At 39.3% G+C, this 23914-nt stretch overlaps 1 protein-coding gene across 5 annotated transcripts; it reads left to right on the top strand.

Annotated features, from left to right (window-relative positions):
* Positions 1-8943: 8943 nt before the first annotated feature.
* Positions 8944-22501, top strand: LOC146505700 (uncharacterized). Of its 5 annotated transcripts, none has more exons than XM_085182485.1 (4): positions 8944-10935; positions 11438-19014; positions 20559-20675; positions 20792-20825. In XM_085182485.1, exons 2-3 carry the CDS (start codon positions 12250-12252, stop codon positions 20562-20564), a joined length of 6771 nt encoding a protein of 2256 aa, XP_085038611.1. In that variant the 5' UTR covers positions 8944-10935; positions 11438-12249; the 3' UTR covers positions 20565-20675; positions 20792-20825. The 5 variants fall into 5 exon arrangements, 4 of the variants coding, with proteins under 4 accessions (XP_085038611.1, XP_085038610.1, XP_085038607.1 ...); XM_085182484.1 differs by having other exon boundaries at positions 11438-19314; XM_085182481.1 differs by having other exon boundaries at positions 8945-10935; positions 11438-20388.
* The last annotated feature ends 1413 nt before the right edge of the window (positions 22502-23914 follow it).

Here is a 23914-nt window from a genome sequence, read left to right as displayed (position 1 = left end):
ATGGGAGGGTCAAAATTCAGTGGGGCTGCATGCTCTCCATGTCCAACCAGATGTCCACATGTGTGACTGGGCTTCCCCTTTTCAGTGGGCCAGAGTGGCCAGTGTCAAGATTTCAAGGGAGCAAGAAAAATGGAGGGAGAGAAAGAAACAAAGTCTGCTCCTAATTATAAAAGAAGAAGAAAAAACTAAAGAATCTTGAAGTTTTAGACTTTTGCTTATGTTTAAGCTTGTGTCACAGCTATGCAGGGGAAGCTACTGACACACAGAGCAGTCTCCCTGATGACAAGAGGGAAAAATGAGAGGTGAAAAAAATACAAAAACAATGTCCACCAAGTCAGGTTGATTGAAAAGCTGCAAAAAGCAATTATGATTGTGAGAATGTGCAGACCCCTCATCTTAGCAGCCAGCAAACATCGTAAATCGTGTGGCAGCCTCTGTTTACATTGTGCTGACCTCTCCATGCCCTCTAGTTCTGGCTGGGCTCTCCGTGTCCTCAACTCTGTTGACATACATACACATGGTGCCTAGTTCATACAGTTTATACAGCAAATGTAAAGGTTCTTTTTTATTATTATTATTTTCATGACCTGTCTGCATATGGGTTATTTAAATGTTGTGCAACTTCAGTTGACACAGATTCAAATAAAATAGATCAGGAAATTTTGAATTAAGTTAAGAGAAGCAAAAAAAAAAAATAGTTCACATTAATCTCTTCGTTTTTTTTTTTGTTTCCAAATGACCTTTTATGAAATATTTTTCCAGGATAAACTTTTAAGAGCAAATAAAGAGAATTTTTATTATTATTATTATTATCATTATAATTATTATTACTGCATTTTCAATTAAAATTGATTAAATTGAATTTATATAGCGCAAAATCAAAACACCCAACTCAAAGAGCTTTATAATTTAAGGTAAACGCCATACAATAAAATGGAATAAATCCCAATAATCAGACCGTGTCATTACTCATACGGCATATTTGGGGACTGTGGGAAGGAAAAACTCCCTTTCAACAGGAAGAAGCCTTCAGCAGAACCAGGCTCAGAGGGGCAGACATGCCATGATAAGTTTGGGGTGAGGGGAGGGAAACAGGTTTTAAAAAAAAAAGACGTGGAAGAAAGGTAGAGATGAATAATAACTGATTAGAGGCAAAGAAAACTAATCCAAGCAGTGTCCTCAAAAGTTAATGCTACTAGTTTTATGATAGGGATCAGGAAAACTGGCACAAGCACTCCTTCAGCATTTTATGACATGTGAATACGCATCTCTAAAATATGATGACTGACAGTACTGAGTGGGCAGAGTAGACTTTGACCAAGGGAATATATATATATATATATCTACAGTATATATAGTATTTGAGCCCAACTAAGGAAGACGCTGGGAAGGAAATCTTACTCAATGCTGACTTTTACGACATGTTTCTGTGAGCTGCATTGAATATAAATGTTATGATGTTATGACATTCAGATGTTTAGCTGGCTGTTGGCTTCTGCCTTGTATGCTAATCAAAGGTCTACAGTCTGTTATATCAGTATGGTTTGTGCAACAAGAAAAAAATAAACATAAATCAATCAGTCTCTTGTTCTCACCCAATGTATACACACGTGTATGCATGAGGTTTGTCATTAAAATGTTATAAGTAAAGTAGAAACGTGGGGGTATTCTTGTGTTTAGTACAAAATTTAGCCCCACTTGCAGCACTGAGTAACTTAACTAATGGTGATAAGAGCTATAGAGGCCTCTTTACATTTGTGGTCTTGTTTTGATCTGATCTAGGCTGTCCAGGGTACTTTCCTAGATCTGAGGACATTGGACATTTTTGTTTCTTTTAATGTTGCCATCCATCCACGTTCTTCCACTTATCCGGGGCCGGGTCAAAGGGGCAGCAGCCTAAGCAGAGAAGACATCCCAGGCATCCCTCTCCCCAGCCACTTCCTCCAGCTTATCCAGGGGAACACCAAAGGGTTCCCAGGCCAGCCGAGGGATATATTCTTTCCAGAGTGTCCTGGGCCTGCCTCAGGAGGCATCATTGTCAGTTGTCCAAACCATCCGAATTGGCTCCTTTCAATGTGGAGGAGTAGTGGCTCTACTCTGAGTCCCTCGCGAATGGCCAAACTCCTCACCCTATCTCTAAGTGACAGGCCAGCCACCCTTTGGAGAAATCTCATTTCTGCCAGAAATGTCATTTCTGTATCCGTGATCTCTATCTTGTTCTCGGTCAATAACCAAACATTTAGTATCCTCTTTACTTGCTGCCTTTATTTTGGCATTGTTCCCAGTGGACAAAAGGGTTTGTTCCATGCACCTTCCGATCAGGGAACAGGTCCTGACTGTCATCTCTGCTTATGGGCTGAATGACAGTTTAGAGTACCTGGTCTTCCTGAAGTCCCTGGGTGGAGTGCTTGTAGGTGCACCACCTCCAGACTCTGTCATATTTCTGGAGACTTCAATGCTCATGTGGGCAATGACAGTGAGACTTGGAGAAGTGTGACTGGGAGGAATGGCCTGCCAATATGAACCTGATTAGTATTCTGTTACTGGACTTCTGTACAAACCACAGTTTTTTCATAACAAACCCTATGTTCAGACATAAGGGTGTCCATAAGAACCACGTGACACCAGGACACCCTGGGCTGCAGGTTGATGATTGATTTCGTAATTGTATCATCAGATCTGCAGCCGTATGTTCTGGACACTCCTGTGAAGAGAGGTGCCAAGCTGTCAACTGATCACCACCTGGTGTTGAATTAGATCAGGTGGTAGGGGATGATGCTGGGAAGACCTAGGACGCGTAAACGTATAACGAGGGTGTGCTGGGAAGGCCTGGCAGAGGCCCCTGTCTGCAGGATCTTCAACTTCCACTTTTGAGTCCATTTGGACATGTTCAGCACCTGCTGAACACTGAGCTGCTGCTGCAAGGTGGTTGGTGCCTGTTGTAGTGGTAACTCCTGAACCAGATGATGGACATCAGAGGTGAAGGGAACCATCATGCTGAAAAAGAAGTCCTATCAGGCTTTGTTAGCCTAGGACAGAATTTCTAACCAAGTGGTGGAAGGCTTCCACTTAGTTGGTCTCAGAATCTCATCTCTGTTTTTCACAAATGATTTGGTTCTGTCGGCTTCATCAGGCGATGGCCTCCAGCTCACACTAGAGCAGGTTTGCAGCTGAGTGTGAAGTGGCGGGAATGAGGCCATGGTCCTCAGTGGGAAAAGGGTGGAGTGCCCACTCCAGTTCATGGACGAGTTACTGCCCCAAGTGGAGGAGTTTAAGCATCTCTTGAGTTTAATGTTGCATGTTTTGATATGGTGATGATGATGGAATTGGTCGGGTGTGGCGGTTATTGTCTTAGGATCAGATTGTCTTTCCCCATTAATTCAAGAGATCAGAGAAGGAAGACTGAATAGCTTGTATAACTCAAACATATTTGATAAAATATTGTTGGATTGTTAAACAGCATCAGGCAATACTTATAAGTGTCTTTTTAAATGAAAATGTGATGAAGCCATTCATTTTACAATGACAGACTGCCATGTAATTGCAGATCCTTTACATTGTAACCAAGGTTGCAAAGTCTGTGGTTATTATTGTATTTGTATAACAATCTTCCCCTCTACGATGTACAACAAATAAAGCTAAAACTGCTATAATGAACAATAAATTGAAAAATTTGTGATACACCGTTGTAGTCAGTATACTATTTTGGCCCACTGGCCAATTTGAGTTGTACTTATCCAGGCCAACTCATTTTAAGATAGTAAAATATTCAAAGTATGGGTTTATGCACCCCGTGCCACATGTCTTTCAAGCTGTATATCTTGTTGTGATAATAAAGGTATTACATCAAATCTTCAAATAACAACCTGCACCAGCTCCTGAAAATCTTGCTGTAAATTAGGAGTGGACATCGGTGGCTGCTCCACTCTTTCAGATTTGTGTAACAAAGTTGTTTTTAAAAATTACATATTTATTACTATTTGTCTTTTAGTTATGACTTGTGTACAGTTATTATGTTCAAATTATGATCATTTTAAACCTCTGTATGAACACTTGAGCATTTTAAATCTGATAATGCTGATAGTAATGTAGAAGAGTCTGAATAGCCAGGACAAAAGAAGCAGACAGTTTAGGAGCAGCATTTGTTGTGGGAGACAAAAACTCTTTGTTGTGGGTTTTGTAAGTACAACATACTTACAAAAAGGCAAAACCCAAAAAGCACAACATGGGCCCTTTAAATTTTACCTCATTTACACCTATGCCAGATGTTCAAGAACTAAATCTGAGGAACAGTTACAGACTGTTACGTCATTATTTTCAGTGTTTCAGGGTCAGTTACCTAGTCTGACATACATTTTGAGAAGTAATTCCAAACAGCTTTGAGAACAGAAGAACACTGAGTGTATAAAAACTTCTGCCAACCACATTTAGATGTGTTGGCGTTACATGTAAGCAACCATAAAGACAGAATCGTGTGAAAGAAGCTCAATACCATTTGCTTGAGACACAAGGACAATGTTTTGAACTGAAACTAGGAACCGTTTTATTGTGCAGCACTGTGGTAATGGGCTACTTCTTGCCCCAGTGAAAGAAAAAAATCTTCAATCTTCAGTCTCTTTCACTCTATAGTCGTTAAGAACCCAGTATTTCCATAAACAAATACCTGATTTACATATAGCAGACAGCTCACTAGGAAAATGATATAGCTTCTATAAAAAATACTGCATCATTGAATTAATTCCCAACTGTGAACAGGATGGCACATGTGGACACTGGGTTCTCATATGTGTCTTGAGTGTCTTCACATTTGAAACTGGACATTTTAAACAGAATATTTAATTCATGAAAGGTATGCACGTGCTCCCGTTTTAGATTTTCACTGAGCAGCTCTGCATTTGTCTTTAGTTTTACTCTTTTGATGTAAAGCATTAAAGATATCGCAGAGAAGCAGACTTTATAGGCTGTCTGGTAGTTGAGGAGAAAATATGTAGCATAATGTCCTTGAAAGCTGATGTACATTTGTCTGTGTACACCTGTCTACATGTGTGCAGCTGTGGGGGAATGCATATATATGTAAGTACACTAGTATTTGGGTCTTGCCTCCTTGAGAAAACCTCTGGAAGACTATTATGCTTTGAAATAATAACACACACAGATCCTTTCTCTGGCACACAGGCACACCAATGGACATGCTACATACACCTCTGCACATCTCAGCACCGCCAAAATGCACTAAAAATTTATGACCTTAACATTCCTGCAGGGTCAAGCAATTTATCAAATGCTGCACATTCTGGTTTCAATTACACAGCCGATTGTGGAGAGAGGTTATTTTAGCAGGTTCATTTGGCCCAGTAGGGGAGGTCGACTCTTTTTGCTTAACGCACCATCCGCCGAACGCAACTGGGCATTACTTTCTGCACAGACACGCCTCTGTCTAACTGCTACACATGGCAACCGAGAAGAAGTCAGGATGCAAGTAAGTGAGCAGATGAGCTGCGGGTGTTATCACACAACTGTCTTTCTCAATTTCTGTTTCCCTCTTGTCTTCTGGCTTCGTCCTTCTTACAGATCTTTTCCAGTGGCAAACACAGTCTATCATTCTACATGCTTGTTCCTTCATCCATCTGAAGCCTTACAATGATGAAGAGTCTTCCATCCCTCTGTCTATTCATTTGTCTCCCACGTCACCCTTCTCTATCTGACTTTCTTGATCTCTTCGTCCCTTTCTCTGCCTCACACCCTTTCCCTCCACATCTCTCCTCTCTCTCTCTCTGTGGTAGAGTGGTGATAAATCCCTATTTTATTGCTCGAGAATTCCTCTCTCCCTGCAGGGCTGACAGCTCCCCACGTTCTAAGACACTGCTAGGACCAAACCCAATCCTCCCTCCCCGCATCACTCCATCTCTGCCTCCATCTGGCCCTGATTACCGAAAGAGTGGAATGGTGGCGAGGCGGAGCGGGGGAGAGACTGGAGGAAGGCATCACAACATTGCACCCTAGGATGAGGAAAGAAAGAGAGGAAGGAGGTATGTTGTGAGCGGATGATGCACAACACGTTGGTATGAAGGAGGAAAACGAGAACGACACGAGAGGTCTTTGTAGTGTGTAGATGAAGAGGAAAACGGAAAAGAGCAATAGAGAATTTCCGAAGGAATGATTACATTTTATTGTTGCTTTAAATTTAAAAAAAAAAAAAAAAAAAATTTTCAGGTTCAAGAAAAATCAAGTGCAAAAGATGAGATATATATCATTGTGTTGCAAGCAGCTAAATTTAAAGAGGGAGGGGAAAAATACACACTCTCCAAATAACAAAATGTGACACTGTGGGGTAGGGAAGCTGTTAAGGGAGTAACAATGTATGCAAAATAATGTCATGCTCTTAGTGTTACTATAAAGCTAGAAAGAAATCAGCACAGTCAAAAGACACATTTAGATGAATGTGAGAAGGAGACGCACAAAGCAAAGTAATGGAAATAAAGATTAGGAGAAAACTGCAGAGAACAAAGAACAACAGGTAAGAGTCACAGTCAACAAGTGTCAGGAAAAATTTAGTGAAATCTCCAAGCAGAACAAACACCCTAAGTGTTCATTGTAAATATTGAATACACAACATACAGCCCCCGAGGAGATACAATAAAGAATATTATACTGTGTTGAAATTTGGTGCTTTACCTGCATGAATGCTTTAAACCTAAAGTTGTAAAATCTCACATCAAAGACTGTTAAAAACACACAAAGAGTGCTGTTATGTAGTAAAATGCATTTAGATTGAACTTGTGATCCTTTGAGTTTAAATATTGTGTTCACAGTGGCAGGTTGAATATTTTTAAGTTTCCTAAAATACCAGAGAACACCACTGATAGAGCAGTTGAGTCCTGCAAATGTAATTGAAAAGTGATAATGACCGTCATTTGGTTGGAAAGAGGCTAAATGGAGAGGAGATTTTGGAAGACTGTCTCTGTGTGTGTGTGTGTGTGTGTGTGTGTGTGTCCTGGCAGGCTGACTCAATGCAGCAGGTGCCAGAGGAGTGTGTAATAAACACAACTGCTTTGGACAAGCTGGCCTCTCACATCAAATAATGTGTTTTGGCGATGTCCACCTCAGCTGTTCACACAATCAACACTCAGCAGGCTCTTAAGACAACACAAGTAATTAGTGTGAATGCTTGTAAAAGCATTCACAGTATTGTTCTTCTGTTTCTTTATTAGTGTGAATGCTTGTAAAAGCATTCACAGTATTGTTCTTCTACATATTTATTATTATTTCATGTTCCGTACGTTTTTTGGCATCTATCTCCTTCAAAACCGTTCAACTTAGAAAAACCATTCAAACACCATTAGATTCCTCTTCTTTTGGACAAGTGTGCTTGTATTTTTCTTATTTTTAACATTTATATTTTTAATTTTATTCAACTTTTTTCAACAAAAATTTCCCATGTATTTCAATGGGGAGACCCTTCAAATCCACATTCAAATTACTCATTTTTAAACTCTTACTACTTCCACATACATTGACATAGAGCCACCATTCAAACGTTAAAACGAAGACAAGACTTTCAACTATTCAACTTGTATTTATGTTTTCAATATCTATTATACTTTTTCTTCAGTTCCAGTTTAAGTTTCATGATGTTTTTTCAAACGTTTCAGAGTTTATAATGGGTGTGTATGGGACGGAATGTTGGCGCTAGAGTGAGACAGCTCAACTGCTAGAGTGAGAGGAGCGAAAAAATTAATCTTAAAATCTTTTTTAAAAACTGCTGCTGTGTCCGCAGCATTTGCTCTACAGGTATGATTTTACCCTCAAAACGTAGCCATCGCTGTCCTCTTTCATCCAATGTGTTTATTATTGTAATAGGTGTTATGGTTCTTTCATAAATGTCACCAATGCACAGCCTCCTCCCTCCAACTCTTCCATAGACTCTAATGTTAAAATGGCTCAGAAGGTTCATTTGAAAATCAGAAGAGCATGGTGTCTTTACACTGTCACCACGTCCATATAATAAACTCCACAGGCATGAAAACTGAGAATTCAGTAGACCAGACATTTCTGGCACTCACGGTGAAAGAATTTTGTCAATACGACCTGTACTTTTCATTTGGGAACGATTTGTTTCGGCCTGACTTTTCTGTTCATTTTAAGCATCAAAAGTGAGGCGCATGTCTGTGTACTTGTCACACCTGCCTGCCTAACGAGCTCTGCCTGCCACTATGCCAAGATTCATCTTAAACACTTCTCTTTCAACTGCTGCTGTGTCCACAGCGTTTGCTCTACAGGTATGATTTTACCCTCAAAACGTAGCCATCGCTGTCCTCTTTCATCCAATGTGTTTATTATAGTAATAGGTGTTATGGTTCTTTCATAAATGTCACCAATGCACAGCCTCCTCCCTCCAACTCTTCCATAGACTCTAATGTTAAAATGGCTAAGAAAGTTTGTCTGAAAATCAGAAGTACAGGCTGTCTTTACACTGTCACCACGTCCATATAATAAACTCCACAGGCATGAAAACTGAGAATTATGTAGACTAGACATTGCTGGTGCTTACGGTGAAAGAATTTTGTCGATACAACGTGTACTTTTCATTTGGGAAGAATTTGTTTGGGGCTGACTTTTCTGTTCATTTTAAGCAGCAAAAGTGAGGCGCATGTCTGTGTGCTTGTCACACCTGCCTGCCTAACGAGCTCTGTCTCACTCTGCCAAGATTCATCTTAAACACTTCTCTTTGAACGACTTCTGTGTCCACAGTGTTTGCTCTACAGCCATCATTTTACCCTCAAAACGTCGCCATCGTTGTTCTCTTTCCAACACTGTGTCTTTCAAAGCTCAAACATTTAAAAATTTTAAACTGTGTGGATCCAATTGGAGGGATCACATTTTAGTCATTCAGTGATTCAAAGAGTATTAACTTTTAATATTCATTCAGATGTTTTCTGACTCTAAATTTTCTTTTTTAATTTCTTAGGTTTTTCTAATTTACATTTTAAAAAATTTCAGCTATTTTCCAACTTCTTCTGTGTGAACTTCAACAGTTCTCCACTTTTGTTTTCAGGTGAATGATTTGGTATATTTCAGCTCATTCAACATTTTTTCATCAAATATTTTACACACATGCAGACAGACAAAATAACACACACACACGTACTAAAAGAGAGCCAGACACACACAGATAGAAAGACACTCACACAGTAGATATTCTAGATTTTGTCGTTATCAGATTGGTGGTTCAGATCTGGGTAGCTGGAGGCAGACATTAGGAATAATTGTTTTTCACTGGATTATCAGAGCTGAAACGATTTACCTGTAGTGGATTTTCCCACAGTTCAACTAATCTAACCTCATTTAATGTCTCTTTTTATAGTCTGTATAGTTTATCTCCCCACTAACAAGCTCAAGTTCAAAAAAGCGCCCCTCCGACAGCCAAACCCATCTGTTCTCTGACTGGATTGTTACATTTGTGATTGACATGACATTGACCAATCAGATGAAAGGAAGAAAAATAGGGTCATCGTAAATTCGTACTTGTAACTTGCAGAATTTCATACTTTTTATTTTTTTGGGTAAGTCCACACACAAATCTTTTTTACGCACACACAAATTCTTTTCACACATACAAATCTTTTTTACACACACACAAATTCTTTTTACACATACAAATCTTTTTTACACACACAAATTCTTTTTACACATACAAATCCTGATTTACAAGTACAAAACCGATTTACAAGTACAAAATATTTATGACCACAATTTGTGCCCATAGGTCAGATGCCAGTTCACCTCTTTCTGTGTATGTCATCATTTGCTGATACTCACTGACACACAAAAAAGTACCTACTTGTACGGTGATGAGTCTAGTGTATTTTTCTCTCTCTATCTCAAACACACAGACCATCACATAGACACGTTCATGCTCACAGATGTCATTTTAGCTTGCTGTTGAAAGTGACAGTCAAATTTCCAAGCAACCCCTGAATGCCTCATCTTTTTTTAACCCATCACTAGCCAACTTTCTCATTCTGCTTTGCTCTCTGCTGTGGTAAGTACAATACACTGAGTGCTACACTGTATTTTTTTTTTTGTGATGGTAAAAATACATTTTTGACATTTAAACTGACATGGCAAGTGCTTTTAAAGTTCAACGGAGATAAAAAAAAAAAAAAAAGAAGAAGAAAAGAACTACCTTTGCTATTATTTATAAAGATTTATGAAGTTTTACTATTAGCAACAATGCTAACGCTAGCAACAATGCTAACGCTAGCAACAATGCTAACGCTAACAACAATGCTAACGGTAGCCTTAGCAGTTGTTAACTGTCTAGAAGAGTATTTCTGTGCTATTCATGTGATAGTCATTGGCAGTCAGTGAGACAAAAGTAACAAATGAGCTTTGTTATTGCCAGTGTAGCTCAGTTTTAACAGTAAGAGGGCTAGCGCTAGCAGCAATTCTAATGCTACTACGAATGCTAATGCTAGCAACAATGCTAACGCTAGCCTTAGCAGTTGTTAACTGTCTAGAAAAGTATTTCTGTGCTATTCGTATGATAGTTATTGGCAGTCAGTAAGACAAAAGTAACAAATGAGCTTTGTTATTGCCAGTGTGGCTTAGTTTTAACAGTAAGATGGCTAGCACTAGCAGCAATGCTAATGCTAGTACCAATGCTAACGCTAGCTGCAGTATTAACTCTAGTAGCAATGCTAAGGCTAGCAGAAGTCTAACGGAAAATCCTTCAGTTAATTTTTGGAATGATAAAATGGCTGCTGTGTCAGTTGGTGTGCTATATTACTCTATGATTAACCTGCTGACTGTAAGTTCAGTGTATCATGGCGAGTGAGCTTTGTATTTCTGTTAGTCTGCTAATATTGTACAGAAAACTAACATATTATTTCTCTTACACTTTCAGGAACCTGACTGACATCAGTGCTTTGCCTGGTAGGTGTGCACACACTTTAAGAGAAGTCAACCAAAATAAAAGCATAATCTGACTAAAGTAAGGGTTCAAACTGTGTTAGGCCCCTTAAACACAATTTTATAATAAATACACAATTGTGCAGTTTAACACTTGGGCTAAAAAAATATTTTTTTACATGTTTGTAGTCTCACTGTATGTGGTTATTTAATGATTAATTTAATCATGCACAATGAGTAATTAAAATGAAGAAATTATTTAAATCTAATTTAAAAAATGTTATTGTTGAATCTAATTAAATTTATATTCAAACTGCTGAATTCTAAGTTTGTGCTGACAATCTCATAATGTATTCTTTTAAAAAATACACAATTTTCCAACGTTTTGCACATGGTATCCAAGAAAATTTTAGCTTGAATATTTGTTTCAGTAGTCACAGTTGCTGTAAACATATTTGGTTTATACAATTGGCATGTGATATTATTTTAGTCCAATTAATGTATTTTCTTCATATTTTTTTCACAGTGTGCAGAAGAAGAACAAGGACCAGACCTCCAGTCTTCTCTCTCACATCCCAACCCCCCATCCCCTCTATCCTCTGTCCTGCTCCACCTGTTGTCTCTTCCTTCTTTCCATCTGTATTTCACTCTGTGGTTTGTGCGGAATTGTGCCAAACCAAGAATCTTATTGCGGTTTGATTTAAAGCCGTGTCTCTCCTGCTCTGTCTGTTCTCTCTGCTAATTTTTCTCTCTACCTTTTTTCACTCTTGGCTTGCTGCTGAAAAACGCCAAGCCATTGAAGCAATAAAGAGTGCATATTTTGCCTCAACCTGAGAACAAACTGAACAAACAAAGAAAACTCTAATTCACGGTTTGAGTGTGATTTCCAAGCCGTCTCTCTCCTGCTCTGCCTGTTCTCTCTTCTAAATTTTCTCTCTACTTGTTTTTCACTCTTGGCTTGCTGCTGAAAAACGCCAAGCCAATAAAACAATAAAGAGTGCATATTTTGCCTCTACCCTGAGAACAAACTGAACAAACAAAGAAAACTCGAATTCACGGTTAGATTGTGATTTCCAAGCCGCGTCTCTCCTGCTCTGTCTGTTCTCTCTTCTAAATTTTCTCTCTACCTGTTTTTCATTCTGGGCTTGCTGCTAAGTTGTGCCAAGCCAATAAAGAGAGTGCATATTATTCTCTCGACTGAAGAACAAACTGTCAAACAAAGACAACTGTTTCAGAAAAATAAAAAGTGAAATATAAAGACAAAAACATCTCCTGGTGTGTGCCACTCTTATTTTATGAACATATTTTCTAAAGACTAAGAGAAACACTTGTGTAAAAATGCCAAGGAAGCAGAAAAAGTCACAAGCTGCAAAACAACGCTGGAAGAAGTTCCATGAGATTCATAGTGTACCACTATGTGAACAAGCTGAGTGTGATTTTCCTAAGAGCTCTGCAGAAGACGGTGTGTCTACAAAGACCAATACTGATAATGTTAAACAAGCAGGTCAACATGTTCCTGCACATGTACAAAAGGTATCTTATGCTGATGCTGTAAAGAGTGGACTGCAGCATGAATTTAATGAACAACATGTGTCAAGTGCCCCACAGGTGGGTTATGCTGATATTGTGAAAAGAGGCCGTCACAGTGATGTGGCAGGACCATCTCATGTAGAAAGAGTAAACTTTGAAAACCAGCCCTCTGTAATACATGTCTGTGCATCTCACAGCCAAACACATCCTAAATATGGAGACTCCAGAAACAGTCAGTGCACATGTAACTCACTCACATTTCTTGCTTTCCTTCATGAGAATGAAAACATGACTACAGCTGACCTTAATCTGGTCTTGGATAAAGGTGATGTGATGTACAAAGAGGCCAAGAAAAGATTCCCCAAGAGTATTCATTTGGCAACCGATGAGTTGCCAGACAAAGTTTATGCTCGCAGGTCTATGTATCATGTCGACATGACACAGCCTTCCCGGTATGGGACATTTGAAGAACCTCCAGAGGAGGCAGTAGATACCTTTCTCAGCTTAGAAGCAGGACTGAGCTGCCTGCTGTCAGATGTGCAGTATGCCTTACTGATTATGAGTGGACTGTGCATCGCAGTGTTCAGATCCACATCAGGCAAATATGGTTTCTTTGATCCACACTCCAGAACAGCCAGTGGTCTTCCTCTACCACTATGGTCACGTGATCGTGGTACGGCTGTGATGCTGAAATTTACACTCCTGAGTGACATGATTAAGAGGCTCCAAGATTCTTATGAAGAGATGGAGATATCACCCTCTTGTACCTATGAACTGAAGCCTGTGCAGTTCTACAGTATGAGCACAGTCAACCTGAGTGATACTATCCCAGACACAGTCTGCAGACCAACAGCTACCACTGCTGTGGCACCTACTGACTCTGATGCAACTGTACATGAAGCAAATTCCTCTGCAAATGCTGCAATAAAAAATGGTGCTGCCTTTGATCTTTCTGATACAGTTTTACAAAACATCTGTAAACTGACAAAAATTAATAAACAGCGAAGGAGAAAAATGAAAAGAAGATTGATGGTATCAGAGAAATCCAGAAATCAGCGAAAGAAAAACCAAAAAAGGAAAGAACGACAAAAATATGCTTCAAATAAAGATTACAAAGAAAAGAAAAAATCTTGCACAAGCAAGGCATATAAAATCGATCCTGAAGTTAGACAGAAACATCAACAATATCTGAAAAGACGTTATTGTGAGAATGCCGAATTCAGAAAGAAACGTCAACAATATATTAAAAGACGCTATTGTGCTGATGCTGAATTTAGACAAAAACAAAAAAACTACATCACTAAAAGGTATCAAGAGAGCCCAGAATTCAGAGAGAGACAGAGATCTCGAGTGACTCAGCGTTATGCACGTGATAACGCATTCAGAGTGAGACACAGACAACTAATGAAACAACTAATGCGAGACAGGTATCAAAGTGATCAAGCATTCAGGATTATACACAAAATGAGATGTGCAATGAAAATAAAAAGGAAATACAGATGGGTGAACAGACAAACCCAAGAGAGTGACAACAGTGTGATCAAAGAGGCCATATCTGTGTTCAAATCACAAATCAAAGTTGGACCATCATACCCATGTACTGTGTGTTTCAAGGCTTCATTTCCAAACCAAGTGCGACCCTGCACAAGGTCAAAGTATGTCAAAAACCCACATGTGGTTGCAACATGTTTGACAGGAAGGTTTGTTCATGTTTGTGATGAAAACTGCAGAAATGAGCAGTGCAATGTGCCTGATGAGAGAAAGAGAGAGTGGATTTGTCACACCTGCCACAATCATCTTAAAAATGGATCTATGCCAGCACTTGCTGTTGCCAATAAACTGGATCTTGCTGATATTCCACCTGAACTGTCTGATCTCAACATACTGGAGAGACATCTCATAGCCAAGTGCATACCATTTGCCAAGATCATTCCTCTTCCCAAAGGCAGACAGAGAGCAATTAGAGGGAATGTGGTCTGTGTCCCATCAGAGGTACAGGAAACTGTTGAAGCACTACCTCGATTGAGAATTAATTCTCAGGTGATGAGAGTAAAACTGAAGAGACGCTTGTCTTACAAAGGTCATCAGCTGTTTCAGACTGTAAGCTGGTCTAAACTTGTGCAAGCACTGCATAAACTCAAGCAGATTCATCCACAGTATAAGGATGTGAGCATCAGAGATGATGCTGAGCTGTGTGATCCAACACTTCCTAATGAAGATGAGGATGATGATGATGATGAAAACATGAATGAGGACGATTATGATGAGGCTGATTTAATGGAAATTGACAGCTGTGAGAAAAATGCACTGAGTGAAGCACAAAATAAAAATGAACAGGATATTGACATGTTACCCTGTGAAGGTGAACAACCACGTGAACAGATGAGAGATGATTCAGAGCAAGCAGATGGACTGACTAATGGTGGTTTTGCACTCGAGTCTTGTTTGCAGCCCCCTGATGTGGCTGAGGAGATATTATGTTTCAGTGAAGGAATCTACTCTGTTGCTCCAGCAGAGAGAAACAATCCAATAAGCTTTTTCAAAACACCTAAACTTGAGGCCATGGCCTTCCCTGTGCAGTTTCCTACAGGCCAAAACACACTTGATGAAAGAAGGCTGATCAAAGTATCCCCCAGTGGGTATTTCAAATCAAGACTTTTCTGCATTGATGATCGTTTTGCCAAAGACACAAACTATTTGTTCTTTGCACAGTTTGTGACTGAAATACACCTGGCTACTTCCAGCATGACAATACAGTTAAGGAAGGCAAAGCCTCTGACCAGAGATGGGAGAAAAATAACCTCAGGCATGTTACAAGATAAACATGAGGTGGAGAAACTGGTGCGAAATAAAGATGCAGTGAGATTCATGCAGCCTCTGAGAGGAACCCCAGCCTATTGGGAGAAAACAACAAGAGATCTTTTTGCCATGATCAGACAGTTGGGAACTCCCACGTTCTTTTGCACATTTTCAGCTGCTGAAATGCGCTGGCCTGAAGTGATTGAGGCAATAACAAGGCAGCAAGGTGAACAAGTGAATTTTGAAGGACTCGACTGGTCGGCAAAGTGTGACATCCTGAGAAGCAATCCTGTCACAACAATGCGCATGTTTGACAAGAGAGTTGAAGCCTTATTCAGAGATTTACTCTTATCTCCTGCACAGCCACTTGGCAAAGTCATTGACTACTTTTACAGAGTTGAGTTTCAGCACAGAGGAAGCCCACACATACACTGTCTCCTGTGGGTAGAAGGTGCTCCTGTGTTTGAGGAGGATGATGAGCAAACTGTTGTTGATTTTATAAACAAATACATCACAGCTCAGCTGCCTGATCCACATAAACAACCTGAATTGTACAAGAAAGTAACAGAAGTGCAAAAACATAGTAAGAACCACACAAAGACGTGCTTTAGGAGTTTAAACTCCGGGTGCCGTTTTGGTTTTCCTAAACCACCCTGCAATGAGACAATGATCACAAGACCCAGTGAGGATGATGCACTGGAAGTAGAAACAGCAAAGAACAAGCTCAGACCACTGAACCAGCTGCTGAATGAGCCTGAAACTGCTTCCATGAGTTTAGAGCAGCTCTTGGCAAGATGCAAGTTGACGCATGCAGAATATGAGAGATACCTGAATAAAATGAACACAAGGAGTACGATCATACTAAAGCGTGATCCAAAAGACTCTTGGATAAATGGCTATAATCCACATCTGCTTGAAGCCTGGAACAGTAATATCGACATAAGCTTTGTTTTAGATGCTTTCGGCGCTGCAAATTATTTAATGAAATATATATCAAAAAAAGAGGGCGGGCTATCTGAGTACCTGAAAACTGTCATTGAGAACTCCCATAAGGACAGTGTAAATGAGTGCGATGAAATGAGAGCCGTCATGCAGGCATATTCAAAGAAGCGAGAGATCAGTGCACAGGAGTGTGTTGCTCGTGCATGTGGTCTTCACATGAAGCAATGTTCACGTGCTGTAATCTTCATACCAACTGATGATAATCCTGTGAAAATGAGTCGTCCCCTGTCAGTTCTGGACAACACAACACCTGAGTCTTCCAATGTTTGGATGACATCTTTGAATGACAAATACAAAGCCAGACCTGAAACACCCGAGTTTGAGGAGATGTGCATGGCAGACTTTGCTGCTAATTGCAGGATTGTCTATGGCCAACAGACAAAAGGTAAAGATGTTTTGCCCCTTCTCAATGAGATGGGGTTTGTGCAAAGGCGCAAAAACGATAAGCCTGCTATCATCAGATTTCACCGCTGCTCACAAGAAAAACATCCAGAGCAATATTACGGAAGACTGCTTAAACTGTATCTTCCTCATCGTTCAGACCACGAACTGAAAACGCCATCTTTGCCAACCTATCAGGCTTTCTATGGTGCTGGCTGTGTACAGCTACCAGGTACTGACCATCTTGAGTACGTGCAACACATTGTCAAAAGAAACAGAGAAAAATATGAGAAAAACAGTGAGGAGATCGAGAGCGCTGTTGAGGAATATGAGCAGAACAGAGGTGTGACTGACGAATGGTGTAATCTGGCACCTGAATCAGATCTCGTAAGGTTGCCACTTGTTGAACAAGAAAGAGAGCGAGACAATGAAAATGAACAGGAAGATGTGCCCGACTACAGCCGTCAGGCTGATGCTTCAACAGAAGTCAGAGCCATCAGGGAACCCCCTGCTATTGATCCCACATTGTTACGTCAGATGTTTCAGAATCTGAACAAGAAGCAAGCCTGCATATTTTATGCAGTTAGAGACTGGTGCATTAAAAGAGTCTGTGCTCTAAATCCAGAGCAGTTCTTCTTTTATATTAATGGTGGTGCTGGAACAGGAAAATCACATCTTATCAAATGCATCTACTCAGAAGCATCTAAGATACTGAGCAAAGTACCCAGATATGCAGACGACGTTGACATATCAAAACCCACTGTCCTGTTAACTGCTTTCACTGGGACTGCAGCATTTAACATTTCTGGAACAACACTGCATTCTCTACTCAAGCTGCCTAGAAGCTTAAAACCTCCCATTCAGGGACTTGGCAATCAGCTGGATGAAGTCAGATCAGAACTTTTGAATGCTGAAATAATCGTCATTGACGAAGTGTCCATGGTGTCAAGACATCTCTTTGCATACGTAGATGCAAGACTCAAACAGATCAAAGGGACTCGGAGACCCTTTGGAGGCATGTCAGTCATTGCTGTTGGAGACTTCTATCAGCTACCCCCAGTGCGACAGTCTAAACCTCTCTGTGTGCACGACCCGGCCGAGATCGACCTGTGGCGGGAGCATTTTCAGATGATCACTCTGACTGAGATTATGCGTCAGAAAGATGATGTTGTCTTTGCTGAGATGTTGAACAGAATTCGTGTGAAAGGAAAGTTGGATGAGCTTTGCGAAGCAGATAGAGATTTGTTGTCAGAGGCCATAACTGAACCAGCCCTTTGTCCGACTGATGCGTTGCACATTTTTGCAACTAATAAAGAAGTGGATGCACACAACTCTTCAACACTGGCTCTGCTCCATACTCATGTCATTGATATCCATGCAGATGATTATAGAAAAGATCCTAGAACTGGCAGAATGGCACTTCAAGACAGACCATTCAAAGGAGGTAAAAACGAGTTACCAGACACACTGAAGGTTGCAGAAGGAGCTCGTGTCATGCTCACCAGAAACATTGACATACAAAATGGTTTGGTTAATGGCGCATTTGGAATACTACTTAGAGTAGTTTACTCTGAAAATGACCAACACATCATCAAGCTTGGACTTAAAATGGATAATGAGACATCTGGAAAGAATAACCGCACACCAGCAGACGACATGGTGTACATTGAGAGAGCTGAAGAGAATCTGAAGCAGAAAGGAGTGGTACGAAGACAGTTCCCAGTGAAGCTGGCCTTTGCATGTACAATACATAAGGTACAGGGTATGACAACCACATCAGCTGTTGTCTCTCTTAAGAGCATTTTTGAGCCCGGCATGGCCTACGTAGCTGTCAGTAGAGTGACGTCTCTCAGTGGACTGTATCTTCTTGATATGGAGGAGAAAAAAATATTCACCAACCCAGAAATCACTGCAGCGCTTGAGAACATGAGACAAGCCAACCTTGATGACATGATGCCTCTTCTACACGTGAGGCAAACACTGAGCAGGTCAGACGTTTTCACCATTGTTCATCATAATACAGAGGGACTGCCAGCTCACATTAATGACATCAAGAGTCACCATGAATTGTGTCTAGCAGATGTTTTGTGCCTAACAGAAACACACCTGCGGGGCTCTTTTGTCGCAGAGTGTCTCCACTTGGAAAATTACAATTTGTTCAAACGCAACAGACACCTGTCCTACACAAACTTTCCCCAGATGGCAAACAGAAGTGGTGGTGGAGTTGCTGTTTATGTGAAAAGTGACATTCAAGTGCATGAAAAACAGTACATCCATAATGTAACTGACCTTGAATTTCTGGCTTTAAAGGTTGAAGCACCAGTCAGTGCACTGATTGCAGTTGTGTACAGACCTCCAGACTACACTCTGAGGCCATTCCTGAAAAACCTGGTAAGCCTATTAGACTCATTGGAGATCATGGACTGTCATCCCATCATAGTTTGTGGTGATTTTAATGAGAATGTTTTATCCAGTGCAAATAAACCAATCATGGAGCTGTTTGAGTCTAGGGGATACGCACAGGTCATCACTGCCCCTACCACAGAGAAGAACACACTGCTTGACCTAATTTTCATTTCTCAGCCAGAGCGATGTCTCCATTCTGGAGTCATGAAGACCTACCATAGTTACCATGACCCTGTATACTGTGTATTGTCCTGTGATGATTCATGATCTAGATCTTTGAATACAGTAAGTAATTTCTATATTTTTGAATGACATAAGAAAGTAGAGCGATATTTAAAGGTTGACTTAAGAAAAAACGCCCTGCATTGCAGTATAATGTTTGAATTGTTTACATAAAATACAATTAAATGAATTAAGTAACGATATCAGTAAAATATAACAATTTTATTTATTACAGAAAATCTAAAAATCAGTAATCTATGAATGTCAGAAAAATCAAATATACCAGTTTAAAACGAATAGTGTAGGCATATCCTCTCTGCAGCCAGGCTTCAAAATCCTGCCAGGCTGCCCCAGTCTCACTGTGGCTGGGAGGGAGGGAGGGTGGACCAGAGGATTGCCCACACAACAAATAAATGTTCAACAGCTTCTTCGTTGTTTCTTGGAGAACAACACAGACTAACGGTTGCTTTTAAAAAAGAAAAAGAAAAAGAAAAAAGAAAAACCTAATTACAGCAATAATGACAGTTAAGCCAGTTTATGTGTGCCTCTATTTTGAAATAATATTTACAAAAATGTTATTGATTTCGGTTGGTTATAATCTTTAAACTTTTTCAAAAGTATACAATTATATTTTTGGACAAATCTTTCGATGAAACATACATTTTTATGAGCTTTTATCATGTTTCAGCCAGTGCATTTATCAGGGTGGGTCTGGGTTCATAACTGCACATTTCTGGCCAGAAATGTTTTAGCAGTGTTACATATGTAACACTTGCTTTTTGTTACCAGCTGATACCCTACATTTGTATAGACATTGGTTGGTGTGAGGCTGGGGAGTTGAGTGGAGTGGGTAGGTGGGAGTTGAGTGGGGGGATGGGGTGCGGTGGGAGGTTGTTAGGTTTCTTTTTTTTCTTTTTTCTTTTTTGTTAAGAGAGACACAGTCCTCCTGTGTCTTCTCCAAGCTTCACATGTAAGATCCAACAGTGTGAAGCACATAGCAGCCAGAAACTGTAATGCCACAGATCAGAGAGGCTTCATCATCACCATCTTCATTGCCGTACGACCAGAGTGTGAGACTTCACATCTGGAGCACAGGAGACATTCTGTCTTCCTTCTAGCTTGTCCCACAAGCAGTCGGTGAGATTTACTCACAACAAAAAGGGTTAATGACATTATTTCCATGAAAACATGTATTAATTATTTGTAAAGTGTTTAAATTGTGTTTTCACTTGACCTTAGGAGTGTTATTTTGAGTGTATTGTAATGTCTGTACTCAGGTGTTTCCCTCTGTGATCCATCCCTTTCAGAGCTGAGACACTCAGGACTGAACAGACTGCACAGTTTCTGTGACTGAGCCTCCAAAACACCTTCTTTGAAACCACACATGATAGAAGGGCTTCATATTTGCAGCAGCACTACTACAGGTATTCAGTTTATTACAGGATGTGTTTGTTTCTTAAGACCAGCTCTAAGTGCACACTACCTAACATATACACCTTTCTGTTCATTACAAACCAACTACTCTGGATCATATGGCCAGTTGGCAGGAATGTTGCTGCAGGAAAACATCCCTGGAGATCACCATCATTGTCAGACTGACTGTGCCTCCTCTGTGCAGTGTCAAGAGCCTCCCTAAATGAGTGTGTAAGTTAACATTTTCATTATTTTATTATTTTATCACTGATATTTACATTTACAACTACATATGTTCCTGTTTTCTGCTCTTCGTTTAAAGTCCTCAGCTATCCTGCTTCTGTGCTGCTTGCAACACATCAAACACTGGCTGGATGACAGGGAGGATCCACTCTGAAGTCACTGGACATGATGAGGATCATAAGGGACTTTATAGTTTCACAGAAACGTTGTGCTCTTTGATTACAGGTTTTATATGGACATAATGACTGCCTCTCTCTGATCAACAGGCTAAAGGATTGTTTTCATTGTTAGTGCTCTGTACAGTGTATGCTTATTTACTATTTCAACACAGAGCAAACCTTTATTTATTTATTTAACATATTTTTATTTTGTTTTAATGTTGAATTAACTGTGGGGATTTTTTTAACTGGGGACTTGGGATGTCATATGACCAGAAATGTGGTAACTGGAATTTAACAGTATGGAAGAAAAAATCTGCTAAGACCAAAACACACACAAAAACCCCAAGAGAACTCAAATTCATTCCACGTAATCCAATCTAAAACATTTTGAACTGCTGAACAGCAACACAAACAGTGTTAAAAAACAGTGTTAACAGAATGATTATGATGAGTTTGTACCAAAGTTTCAGGTCACATGGCACACCTAGTGTGTAGTGTGGGGTATCAGCTGGTAAGTATAGGTTTTTCATATTTGTGTCCTTAGAGTTCAGATAGATAAAGCCTTGTGTATAATAATTAGTCATAACCACAACTCAAAGTCAAGGACTTACTGAGATAACTAAATTTGGGACTGTGTGTCTAAGCCCAGGTTAAAACACTGTGTAAAAAAGCATTTAGTGGCATGGCTGAACAATACTGTAAACTATTGATACTTATTTATCCATGTTCACAAAAAGGACTAATGTGTTTATTTGATTATTTGCATGTGTTAAACTGTGTCACCACCTTAGGCTTTCATTTGAGTTTACTCAAAAATCTCTATACAGTTCTCTTTTACCACTGTGTGGACTCTGTTTACATTAAAACATAAAAAAGAATGAGTAATAAAAAGATGTGTAGACAGATCAGTAGATTAAGTAGACTGATAGAAACAGCTGTTCAGCCATGTTCTAAGAAACCAACACAGTTTAAAGGTTCAGGATTGTTTTCATGTATTTCATATGTTGCTTATTATTGTTATTTACTTATTTAATTTAGTTATTTTTATTTAGTGTTTAACAAAAAAAGCTACTTTAATTTCAATTGTATTTGTTTATTATTTTGTAATTTGTTCTTTAAGAATGGAGTCTGCGCCAAAAACTAAAGTTGAACAGACACATGACAGGATCAGATTATTAACACCTTAGAACATTGCAAACGTCTCTTTTTAAAATGATTTTTATTCTATTTTGAAAAAAAAAAAACATTTGTTGAATTAGTTTAAGTCCTTTTCAGAAAGAAGCTGTAAAATATGACTTAAGATTTTTATGTTATTTTCTATGACATGCAAAACAAATTGATGTATGTAATATCATTAAACATGATATACACATGTGTATATGTCTGAAAAACATTATGCTGTATATTAAAGCTTGTATTTTCTCCAGAATGTTTGTTCATCTTTTCAGTTCAATTCAACAAATTTGTTTTTATATTTATTTTTATTATTATATTTTTTATGAATTAGAGATTTATAATACATAATTCCACTCTTTAAGTGATTAGAATAATATGAACTTTTGCTATTCATTCAGAGGGTTTCTTTTGTCATTACTCATCTTTTTCTAATTTACATTTTAAACATTTTCAGCTATTTTCCAACTTCTTCTGTGTGAAAATCAGCTTTCAAAAGTTCAGCACTTTTGTTTTCAGGTGAAAAATTCTGTATTTTCCAGCTCATGAAAATTTTTTATTTTAACTTAAAATTCAGCAATTAATTCATTTCAGTGCATACATTCAGATTCAAGCATTCACACTGCAGTTTCTTCAGAAAATGCACTTTCTAGTTATTATTTCATGTTCCGTACGTTTTTTGGCATCTAACTCCTTCAAAACCGTTCAACTTAGAAAAACCATTCAAACACCATTAGATTCCTCTTCTTTTGGACAAGTGTGCTTGTATTTTTCTTATTTTTAACATTTATATTTTTAAAATTATTCAACTTTTTTCAACAAAAATTTCCCATGTATTTCAATGGGGAGACCCTTCAAATCCACATTCAAATTACTCATTTTTAAACTCTTACTACTTCCACATACGTTAACATAGAGCCACCATTCAAACTTCAAAACGAAGACAAGACATTCAACTATTCAACTTGTATTTATGTTTTCAATATCTATTATACTTTTTCTTCAGTTCCAGTTTAAGTTTCATGATGTTTTTTCACCCGTTTCAGAGTTTATAATGGGTGTGTATGGGACGGAATGTTGGGGCTAGAGTGAGACAGCTCAACTGCTAGAGTGAGAGGAGCGAAAAAATTAATCTTAAAATCTTTTTTAAAAACTGCTGCTGTGTCCGCAGCGTTTGCTCTACAGGTATGATTTTACCCTCAAAACGTAGCCATCGCTGTCCTCTTTCATCCAATGTGTTTACTATTGTACTAGGTGTTATGGTTCTTTCATAAATGTCACCAATGCACAGCCTCCTCCCTCCAACTCTTCCATAGACTCTAATGTTAAAATGGCTCAGAAGGTTCGTTTGAAAATCAGAAGAGCATGGTGTCTTTCCACTGTCACCACGTCCATATAATAAACTCCACAGGCATGAAAACTGAGAATTCAGGTAGACCTAGACATTGCTGGTGCTCACGGTGAAAGAATTTTGTCAATACGACCTGTACTTTTCATTCGGGAACGATTTGTTTCGGCCTGACTTTTCTGTTCATTTTAAGCAGCAGAAGTGAGGGGCATGTCTGTGTGCGTGTCACACCTGCCTGCCTAACGAGCTCTGCCTGCCACACTGCCAAGATTCATCTTAAACACTTCTCTTTCAACTGCTGCTGTGTCCACAGCGTTTGCTCTAC

The sequence above is a fragment of the Neolamprologus multifasciatus genome, chromosome 13 (assembly GCF_963576455.1).
Source record: "Neolamprologus multifasciatus chromosome 13, fNeoMul1.2, whole genome shotgun sequence".
NCBI classification, from domain to species: Eukaryota; Metazoa; Chordata; class Actinopteri; order Cichliformes; family Cichlidae; genus Neolamprologus; species Neolamprologus multifasciatus.
This window is presented reverse-complemented; position numbering and strand designations above follow the sequence as displayed.